The 11,605-nt window shown below is 44.3% G+C and overlaps 1 protein-coding gene across 2 annotated transcripts in view; it reads right to left on the reverse strand.

Annotated features, from left to right (window-relative positions):
• Positions 1-7,145, reverse strand: part of C17H11orf58 (chromosome 17 C11orf58 homolog) — a 34,310-nt gene extending 27,165 nt beyond the window's left edge. The window contains exon 1 of one of the 2 annotated variants that reach the window (XM_085860889.1): positions 6,989-7,145. In XM_085860889.1, the coding sequence (XP_085717015.1) occupies positions 6,989-7,030 (42 nt within the window). In that variant the 5' untranslated portion in view covers positions 7,031-7,145. The remainder of the gene's footprint in view (positions 1-6,988) is intronic. The other variant, XM_085860890.1, reaches the window with a different exon arrangement.
• Positions 7,146-11,605: the final 4,460 nt, after the last annotated feature.

Consider the following 11,605-nt stretch of genomic DNA (forward strand, 5'->3'; position numbering starts at 1 on the left):
GAGCATGAACATTGAAAACAAAGGGTTGTGACCAGATATCATACTTTGGTACAAAAAAAGAAAAAGAAAAGAAAAAAAACGAGAAGGCATTGCTTATTGAGGTGTTAATTGCAGTGATTTTGGACTAAACAATGCAGGAATCAAGAAAATGACCAAACACCAAGACCTCAAGAAGGAAGTGAGAATATCCTGGAAGCTGAAGAATACCAAAGGTGTAACAGTGAGAGTTGGAGCTACGGAATTGATGACAAAGAACCTCACAGAGATATTAAACATAGTGGCAATCCCACTGGGCACTCACCTGGTAGTGGCTGGATAAGTTAATCAGGCAACCATTGGAAGGCATGGATGACCCACAAAATATACAACGGAGAAGAAGGTAAATACCTATGAATTTTGTTTTTTAATGACATGAGCAAGCCTTGGTAGATAATGGGTGATAAAGGTTGTGGTCAAGTTTCATCAAAACCGTGTGTGGTTTCAGAAAAGAAAACAAATACATATTTTGGGGGGCAACCCCTTTAATCCCGATTTTTCTGATGTCATGAACAAACTTTAGTACATCGTGGGTGATGAAGGTTGTGACGTTTCATCGGAATTGTGTCTATCGTTTGAGAAGAAAGCAAATACCTCTTTGGGGGGGGGGCAACCCACTCCCCTCCCTATCCCCCATAAACTCCCTCTGTAGACCCCCTTTTTCAATACAATCACTGGTGATGAAGGTTGTGGACAAATTTCATCGAAATCGAATGAGTAGTTTCTGAGAAGAAGTTGCAAGTACTTGTGAACGGATGGACAAATGAAGCACCATCCCACAAGCTCCCTGGAACTATTTTACAGGTGAGCAAAAAACCATCCCTGGGAATATTATTACAAACGAACGAGAGTTGGAAGCTCTCTGGGGGTCAGCGATGATCCTGGAGAGAGCCCTCGGCACAAAACGATGCGAACAGAAAACTTCACAGCATGTTCGATGAATCGTGACCCCTTACCAAAATGAAGGTGAATACTTTCAGCCTGCCCTGGAAGGACTCAATTCCACATCCTGAAACCCGCATATGTAGATACCACACAAAAAGACACACACACACACACACACACACACACACACACACACACACACACACACACACACACACACACACACACACACACACACACACACACACACACACACGAGGGGGAAGCACTCGGTAGAGTGCAAAACCTCCGCCGCCAATACTGCTAGGTCACTCAAGTAAACCTGATATCCTATTCATTCAATTTGACGTCAACAGTGCTCAGAGTTATAGTTTGCAACTTTCCCTTTTACATACTTAATTCATTCGTCATAACTAGATTCCTTGAGACAGAAATTGATTTTACGTGGGTATATCCACCTGAAGTTACAAAATCAGCCGCAATTATAATTTTGGCATGTTTTTTGTTGGAAATCACTTATAACATGTAGAAATGCAAAAAAAAAAATCGAAATTTTGTTGAAAAAAGTTGCAAAAATATTTTTTTTGTATAACAATTTCTTTGGGGGGGGTTGGAAATCACTGAAAACATGTAGCAATGCAAAAAAAAAATAAAAAAATAAAAAAAAACGAAATTTTGTTGAAAAAAAAAGTTGCAAAAATATATATTTTTTTGTCGAACAATTTCTTGGGGGGGGGGAGGGTTGGAAATCACTTAAAACATGTAGAAATGCAAAAAAAAAAAAAAATCTAATATTTTTTCAAAATGGCCACCATAATGGCCATATTGGATTTTGGACCAAGTCCAAAATCTAATGGCATGATCCTTGGACAATACCTCATCCTCCTAACAAGTTTTGTCGAAATCCGTCGAGGAGTTTTTCCGTAATACTGTTCACAAACAAACAAACAAACAAACAGAAAGGGGTGAAAACAGTAACCTCCGATCTTCGATGGCGGAGGTTAAAAACAAACACACACAAAGACAAAAAGGCGCACGCACACACACACACACACACACACACACACACACACACACACACACACACACACACACACACACACACACACACACACACACACACACACACACACACACACACACACACACACACACACACACACACACACACACACACACACACACACCGGTCGGCTCCAAATCCAATTCATACATGCTACGGTCCCCTCAAAAGGGATGCAAGATGGGGGATCAGGGGGAGGGTTGGGAGAGAGAGAGGGGGAGGGGCAGGGCCAGAAAGAGGGATAGGGGTGGGAGAGAGGGGGTAGGGTTTGGAGGGAGAGTGGTGAGGGATTCCGGCAGATGAGACGCTCAGTTTATCATCAATCTGAGAGACGAAACGCACAGTGATGAATCACCTGACCTGTGAAACATGGGGAGGACAGTTTAGAGCTGAGTTGGGATTCAAATCCAGGCTACACAGAGTGTGCATGCATACATCTCAGCTTTCCTGCCATGATGTGGTGATTCCTCACTTCAGAACTGAAAATATTATTTTTACCTCTGCCACCGAAGGTGAAGGTGGTTATGTTTTAACCCCTTCCAGTCTGTGTACAGGATATCTCAAAAAGTTGTGAACGGATTCGGATGAAACTTGGACAGGTTGGGTGTGTGACAAGGAAGAAATTATCTAATTTTGGTGAATCCCAGATTCATCCAATCCAGATCCAGATAATCCAATAATCCAGATCCCAATCTGACCACTAGATATATTTAAGTGATTCTTCACCATTGATAGATGGGGCTCAAAAACGAGATATCGCACGATATTTCAAAAATGTATTGGGCCAGAAATGTTCTTGTGGATCGGGCATGACAGGGCAGAGGTATGCGCTCTGCCAAGTGCCCTTCTCGTTGTGATCATATAATTTATTTTGCCTTCCTACCTCCAGTGTAGAACCACGGTATCACAATTCAATGTTGAAGAATGCCCCAATCGGCTTTACCATGAAATGCACAAAACGTTTGAAGAAACTTTAAAAAGCGAAACTTTAATTTTTATTTGTATTTGTCTTTGCCGAAGTGATGGGTTGTACAACATAGTCAAAAAAGGGAAGCGTGGTGTAAAATAAAATTTCACATTTTCAGCGAGGCAGCCACCGCCTGTTGCACCGCAGAACAACACGTGGCCAACGCAGGCGAGTAGCCTGAACTTTGTTCAAGTCGATCTATATACAGTATTCAGTGAGTGTAAATATTGTAGAGCACTGGCTTAAGCACTCCATCGAAAGTCAATAAGAAACGACTCCCTTGGCAATCACCGAACCATCATATTAAACATCCACCTCCCAGAGACACCCGAAATGTCAAATGTCCAAATTTGACAAATTAACACTTTTCTAGGAGTTCGTGCTGTTTGTAAGTTTGATTCTGGAGCTTAAATTTTGTAACTCTCCTAAATTTAAGAGATACTCGTGGTGATCGCATGTGCGGAAAGTAACTAAAGCAACGAACGCTGATGTCTCCGGGTGTTCATAAGCAATGTAATCCCAGTGATTCGTAGCCATAGTGAACAGGCATTTGACAATATATGAGTAAAGTGGAAAAAAAAACAACAACAAAAAAACAACTATCGTTAAGAAATTGTTGCGGCGTGTTCCAAGTCAAGGCAAGGTTGAGCAGGCCAAAAAAAAAAAAAAAAAAACAATGTCACCTGCAGGGTGACCCGTATCTTGCCAAAAGGTGACCACGTGTGACTTCTTTAAGGTCACACTGAGGTGAACAGAGCTGCTATCCACCAGGAGCGACTCCTTGAGGAATATCTGCCTACGAGAGATTCCGATGAGAATCGTTCTACAGAGTAACCATGAAAAATATGCTTTTGTCTCAAAACGTCACCAAATGACATCATAATGTCTCAAGCTTGACATATCTGGAAAGCACTCATCGAGGTGTTCAATTTGAGGTACTACACGATATGGTTCCTAAAACTTGAAAATTTGACCTTGAGGTCAAATATGTTTGACCTTAGGCACTAACCATGAAGGTCAAGGCCAATCGCCACCAAAAATTAATCAGCTGAGCGCCAGACCATGAACTATATTCCCATGAAGTTTGAAGACGATCCGATCAAAATTACTCAAAAAATAAGGGTTTCGGCGACTCCCCCGATTTGCGACAAAGTGACCTTGACCTTCAAAATTTTGTGCACTGAAAGGGACCTCTTTCGGCCTTTGATATGCGAAGTTACAAAAATTTCCAAAGATAACTGTGCTCTGCAGATTTTTTTTATACGTGATTACAGACAAGCAAACAAACAAACAAAAAACATACAAGCTGACTAACATATCTTGCAAAAACTTCGTTTTGGCAAGATAACAACACATGGCAGTTTCAGACCCCAGCGAGGTTACCCAGGAAATGCCTTAAGACCTCAGAGAGTGAGGTGGCCAAGGATCTCCTGATGAAGGATATAATTAAGGCCGTTAATTGTCTTCAAAAGGAGTGTTTTAACCAACCGAAACACCCAATTTTCACTCTTGCACTTCCTTGGAGTTTTCTTAATATGTATGCAAAGTTTCAGGGTGCTTGTTTTTATAGTTTTGGAGTTATGGAGGAGACACACACACACACACACATTGCCTTTTATTACTATAGACATGTGCATATGGAGAATCAGAGGAAATTCAACAACACAAGCAAGAAATATGCTCTATCCTCAAATTTACATATGCACTCCTCCCCCGGCCCATATAAGCGCGAGCACAATGCAGCTAGGGGCAGTGGCAGTGTCGGCAGTGGCAGTGTCGGTGGGGCAGAATCGGGAGACAGAGCTCGAAGCAGACGGGGAAAGGCGGACGGGGGCCGATTGACGGAGAGGAAGGAGCTCGGAGCTCAGGTCGAAGTTGAGGGGCGAGGAGGGCAAGTTGCTAAGTGGAGCAGGGACGCGGAGGAGGGCTCAGTGGTGAACCAGAGGGCTGAGTGGGGACCGCCGCAGGAGAAGGGGCATAGTGGAGGCCACAGCAAAGAGGAGTTCGCCGGAGCCAGTGCGGTCCAGAGTGTCAACTCGTTGGACGGAGCGTCAGCAATTCCCCTCTCCCTTACCGAGCTCCGTGCTAAGAAAGCTCCGGTAACCCAGTCTGATCCCCTCCCCAACCGTGGTGCAGACGGTGAAACACGTGCCTGCGTGGAGAATGCCGGAGAGAGAGCTCACCGGCCACGCCAGGGGCACGAAGCCAGGCGCAGCTACGCTGACATTGCGGCTTGCCCGCCATCGCTCCACGAGGGCGCGGGTAAGACCCTTCGGTCTCGTGGACCTGGCCGCTCATCCAGGTTCCATGTACATTTGGTCCACGGACCTGTCCGCCACCCTTGCCTTTGAGGGTGGCTTTTGCCTTTGCTTTTGTGTAAGTGCATGTGGTGGCGCCGTCTTGTAAGTAAAACTGTTTAAGTAATTGTGTGAATAAATATTCGGTGGTAACTCTGCCTTTGCTTGCTTTCACTGTGTACATGCACAATTTTCTGTATGGCTATAAAATACGTGCTTGTCTGAGTGTGCAATAAATGTGCTTGTTGAACTGTTCCCCGTTTCGTTGCGTCCTTTCCCTTGTTTGAAAGTTCCATCTTGCATCATGGAAGGAATTGGTAGAAGGGTGTAAGCATCCGGTAAATAATCACGTCCGTCGCGGTCGGCGATAACACCGCTCAGTTATCACTGAAGCATGGAACGGACCGCTTAAGCGGTTCGTGTCCTCGGCGAGGTACGATTGCCCGGTTAACTACTCACGCAGGTACTTAGGTAGGTCGCGTTTGGCGAACAACCCTATCCTGCGCGGGTGGCTGATTGGCACGATTGTGGTGTGGTCGAAAGACCCACCCGTGACTAGCTCCTGGCGGTAGTTCCAAGGAGGGTCACGACTGAATTGTCCGTTCCGGTGGGCGACGCGGTCGAGACTCGAGTTACGTGGCCGATCGCACGCCGGGCAGACCGAAATTCGTCACAGTATTATAATAGAGATTAGGAACTGAAATTTGAAACCGATTTCCCACTCTAGCTGACAGAATACGTCATTGGTCATTCACTTTGTAGACCTGTTTAATCTGATTCAATCACTGACCCAGATACACACCGTCATCCTGGTGATTCACACGCAGGGTGAGGAATCAATGTGTGTGCCTTGCAAAAGAAAGAGGTCAAGCAGGAGAACCCATCGGCCCAAAAAGTCATAGAATCCACCAACGCAGCAGGCAAAGACTTTTTCTTTTCTCAAATGGCCATGATATTTGATCACACATTAAAATTTCCCTGCTGGTGGACCTCAAACAAATCACGGTGTCTTTCATAAAGAGTAGGCCATTGTGTGCACCCTCAGCAAATTCCAAATGTTTCTGTCCCGAGTCCTACTGGGAAGACAGGCAACAACAGGAGGGAATTTTCTTGCAAGGAAGCTGGTTTGGTCGTCTGTAATACCAAGGAGAGCAGAGGGATTAATCATTCCATCCATCCCAGTATCATGAGCCAAAAGAATACAGTATCAATTACTGAACACACGCACACTTATATCTTTCTTTCTTTTTCGAACTTTCTGAACATCTCTCCAAAGTGCTGAAGAGAGAGGGAGAGAACACCAAACAATCCAAAATCTATCACTGAAGGAAAGAAAAGAAAAGTTAAATTTTAGGGGGAGTGAAAATTGAAGTCATTAAAAACTGGGTGAAGCTGGGATATACAAACGGGAAATTACAAGTGCATGTTGTATTTGAACAAATTATAATAAAAAAGGGCAATTAAGGCAATCAAGACGAAATGACCTATCTGATCACGTGGTGACTACATAGTATAAAAACACTGGGAGGGGGAGGCGGAGCGGACAATGGGATAGACTTGTCGAAGTAAAATTTCCTGAGGAGATCTATACCAACAATGTATTTTAAATCGCCTTGGAGTCAGGAAATCATTCACAAGACGCACAAATGCCGCACAGTCGGATAAACAGATGAACACGGAGCTGAAACATCCATGAGATCCACAATTTACAAAACAATTATAATTATCACGGCAGATTACGTGATCAGGAGAACGTGACCGCTTCTGTCTGGCCTCTCCCATGATCCGGGCTGTCCTTCGCTCCTTTTAACTCGTGTGGAAACTCAGCTAGTGTAAACGCTAGGCCTAACATCCTTATTCCCTTCAGATTTGATTTCTACTCCCGAAGTGAATGTGTATACCAAGCATCAATACGTACCAACGATATAATACACTTTCTAAAACTTCGTACAACCCGATGGAAGAAACACTTGGGGCAGACAAGCGTCCAGCAAAACTTTGAACACTGCTGCGAACTATTGTGTCATGGCACTCATAAACCGAAGTAAATAACAACTCTCATAAAATTGTTATTACTAGTGCGTGCCCGTACGTGCGTGCCCGTAGGTGTAAAAAAAATAATAAAAACTTTCAAAATTTCCAAAAAAATATAAAAAGCGTAAATTGTGACATCATATCAAACGAAGAAGAAGAATGGTGACGTAAATTGTGATGTCATAGCACCGTGTCCTGTCATTGGTTTGGTAAATAAATGGTCATAACTTGGGAACCGCTTGTCCGATTAACATCAAACCTTGAAAAGGCACATACTCAGGTCCTCAGCAATATACCTGGTAAGTTTCAATTAGATCGGACCAGTGGTTGTCGAGAAACAGCGGTCACAGACAGACAGACACAGAGAGATTGCTGGAATTATAGATAGATTATTATTATTATTATTATTATTATTGTTTACCGTTAATTGGCGTTTTCAGAGGCGCGAGGCTCTATATACACCACGCATCGAAAGTTGGACGTCATACCCAAAGAGCGAGTTGGTTTCCCTAAAATTTTAAATGATTTCCCGCTCTCTTTTAGGGATCTTAAGGCCCTGTCACACCTTGACAATTTAGCCAGCATATGCCGACGTATGAAAAATTTGTCTAAAACGCTGGCACATGTCGAATACGTTGTGGGTAAGTTTTGTATACGTTAAGAGCACACTGGCATACTTCGTAGTACGCTGGCATACATCGTAGTACGCCGAGCTCGTCGACAAATTTGAACATACTTGAAATTTTTCGACGTATGCCAGCGTATGACTCGCATGTTCCGCATACGCTGGCCATAAGTTGTGGGCACGTTACGCGATCGTTGACACATGTTACTTGTAAGTTACTCATAAGTCGAAACACGTCGAGATAATGTTTAGTGTACCCGAAATTTATTTCGAAGCTATGAGTAACGTGTTGTGGGCACGTTACGCGATCGTTGACACACTTCGACACACGTTACTTGTAAGTTACTCATAAGTCGAAACACGTCGAGGTAATGTTTACCGTCAGTGTTCCAGACTCCATGGTTTTTTTTTTTTTATTCGGCATGACGGTGATATTGACACTTCGACTTCTAGTGCAGTTACAATATAATATAATTAATAGGCTGCCGCTCAACGATTTAAATCATAACCGCACTAGAAATCGAAGTGTCAACATCACCGTCATGCTGAAGAAAAAAAAAACCATAGAGATTGGAACACTGACGGGTTCCTCCTGTGTGAACCCCATTTTTATATACGAATTCCCCTAAACGCTGCCAATACGCAATTATACGGTAGCTATAAGTTAGTAACACGTTCAGTAAGTTCTGTGGTCGTCCAGAAGACGTCAAATATGTCTACATACGTCAATATGCATTGGAGATACGTTACACATAGGTTCAAAGCACGTTACTCATAGGTTATAAATAAGTTTCGGATACGCTAATCATTACCTCGACGTGTTTCGACTTATGAGTAACTTACAAGTAACGTGTGTCGACGTGTGTCAACGATCGCGTAACGTGCCTACAACTTATGGCCACCGTATGAGGAACGTGTGCGTCATACGCTGGCATACGTCGAAAATTTTTCAACATGCTGAAAATTTGTCGACGTACTACGACGTATGCCAGCGTGCTTCAGAGTGCTCTTAACGTATACAAAACTTACCCATAACGTATTCGACGTGTGCCAGTGTATTCGCCAAATTTTTCATACATCGGCATACGCTGGCTAAAACGTCAAGGTGTGACAGCGGCTACACACTTCGATGTCCAGTGTGGTTATGATTTGAATCGTCGAGCCGCAGCCTTTTAATAGGCTACGCCATGTGATCATCGGCGATACGCTGCCGCGCGCTATGCATAAGTTAGATTTCATTAACATAAGTTATCTATATGTTATCGAAACGTTCTGTGTACGTTACTAATACGTTATGCATACATCCAACTCGTTATGAATACGCCCAAAACAGGAAAAAACATCAATAGTTCAGCGTACGACAGCGTTTAACAAATATTTTGATACCTTGCCAAAACGTCAAGGTGTGACAGGGCCTTAAGCATGGCTTTACAGAGCCGGTGGTGCTTTTGGTTAAACATCCTTATGATTCCCGGCAAATCCGACACTTTAATCCCCATCTTCCTAATATTCTGGATTAGGCGCCGCTTGGATCCCTCATAAAGCGGCCATTTTTTAAAATTGTGAATCAAATCTTCGGCCTTCCTGCAATGTTCACAGTTCCCCTGAGAGTGACACCCCATTCTACAAAGGAATAAATTTAGGCGATTCTTAGGAGGAGGAGGAGGAGGAAGAGGGGGAGGGGAGGGGGAGGAGGGGGAGAGGGAGGGGGAGAGGGAGGGGGAGAGGGAGGGGAGGGGGATGAGGAGGAGGGGAGGAGGGGAGGAGGGGAGGGGGAAGAGGAGGTGGAGATTGGGACCATTCTCTGTGCAGAGCGTTGGTGCTGCCTCAGCAGTCTCCTTGGCTATTGGGCACAATCCTCGACGAGTCGCCACTCCGACACCACTCATACAGACCCTGGTCGAAAATCTCATAGAAAACCAATAGGCCAAATCCCATTAAAATCCCATAGGAAATTGGACCAGTAGGATCTACTGGTTTCAATACAGAAAGTAAAATACTGGACCAGCAGAAAGTACCAAGAAAAGAACAGTAGGTCATTGGCACCAATAGGTCAATGGGACCAGGAGGATTCCAATTGAATACTGATAGAGCAGAGGACCAGTAAAATTATATACAAAACTAATAGACCAAATCCCATCGGAAGTTGGACGAGTAGGATTTATTGGTTTTAACATGGAAAGTGAAATACTGGACCAGTAGGTCAATGGGACCAGTCGGATTCCAATAGGGAACGGGTCCAGTAAAATCCTATGGAAAACCAAAAGGCCAGATCTCACAAAAATCCCATAGGAAATTGGACCAGTAGGATGTACTGGGTTCAATACAGAACGTGAAATACTAGACCAGTATAAAATAGCAATAAAAATAACAATGGGTCAATGGGACCAGTCGGATTCCAATGGAACACCAATAGGGCAATGGGACCAGTAGGATTCCAATGGAACACTAATAGGGCAATGGAACCAGTAGGATTCCAATGAAACATCAATAGGGCAATGGGACCAAGAAAAATGAGCCACTTGATCTCCATGGGCAAGCCTGGGAAGCTTAACTGGAGGAATTACGTACAGGTGCACCTTGTGAAAGAATCTTCCCTTCGTGCTGGTGTCCCACTGAAATTGCCATTTTTTCACAACCGATCCTTGACTAGACTAACAATTTTTATTTGGTCAGAGGGATTTGGGTGACATTATCAATTTTAAGGGCTTGCTTCACCACCAGATCATCGGCCTCATTCCGACCAATGCCCACATGAGTGGAGATCCAGCACAGGTCGACAACTACACCCCTCCAAATCACAATGTTAACCAAGTGCAGTATTTCAAGAACCAGGTCATATCTACCACCATCCTGCAGGGATTCCAATGTCTTTAATGCAGAAAGTGAATTGGAGAGGATGACCGCACTGAGAGGGTTAAACTCGATTATCCATTCAAGAGCAAGAACTATGGCAAATAGTTCATTCCAGAAAACTGAGAGATGGTTGTGTTGAAGAATACTCAATTTCTCTTGTATATTTTAACCATTTATTTAATACTAGCAATCCAACCGGTTGCTTCGCTGACGGGGGTGTGAAGGGGAGGGGGTGGAGAAAGAGAAAGGGGGAGGGGAGGAAGAGTGGACGGAGGGAAGGGAGGGGTGGGGGAGAGGAGGGAAGGGAAGCGAGGAGTGAGTGAAGAAGGGGAAGACAGGAAGGGGAGAAGAGCGAGGAAGGGGGTGGAGGTGGGGAGAGCAATGCCTCAAAACATTGCTATACACTCTGGGAGGGAGGGGTGCGAGAGAGAGAGAGAGAGAGAGAGAGAGAGAGAGAGAGAGAGAGAGAGAGAGAGAGAGAGAGAGAGAGAGAGAGAGAGAGAGAGAGAGAGAGAGAGAGAGAGAGAGAGAGAGAGAGAGAGAGAGAGAGAGAGAGAGAGAGAGAGAGAGAGAGAGAGAGAGAGAGAGAGAGAGAGAGAGAGAGAGAGAGAGAGAGAGAGAGAGAGAGAGAGAGAGAGAGAGAGAGATTGAGAGAAGAAGGGGGTGGGGAGAGCTACGCCTCACCAAACATCGCTATGCACTCTCACAGGGTGGAGGAAGTGAGGAGGATAGGGGAGAGAGAACTTTATTACTATAGACATGTGCATATGGAGAATCAGAGGAAATTCAACAACACAAGCAAGCAATATGCTCTATCCTCTTCTTCTAATAGTACATGGATC

This window comes from Eptatretus burgeri, chromosome 17 (genome assembly GCF_056783735.1).
Source record: "Eptatretus burgeri isolate ZD-2024b chromosome 17, Ebu_testis_v1, whole genome shotgun sequence".
NCBI classification, from domain to species: Eukaryota; Metazoa; Chordata; class Myxini; order Myxiniformes; family Myxinidae; genus Eptatretus; species Eptatretus burgeri.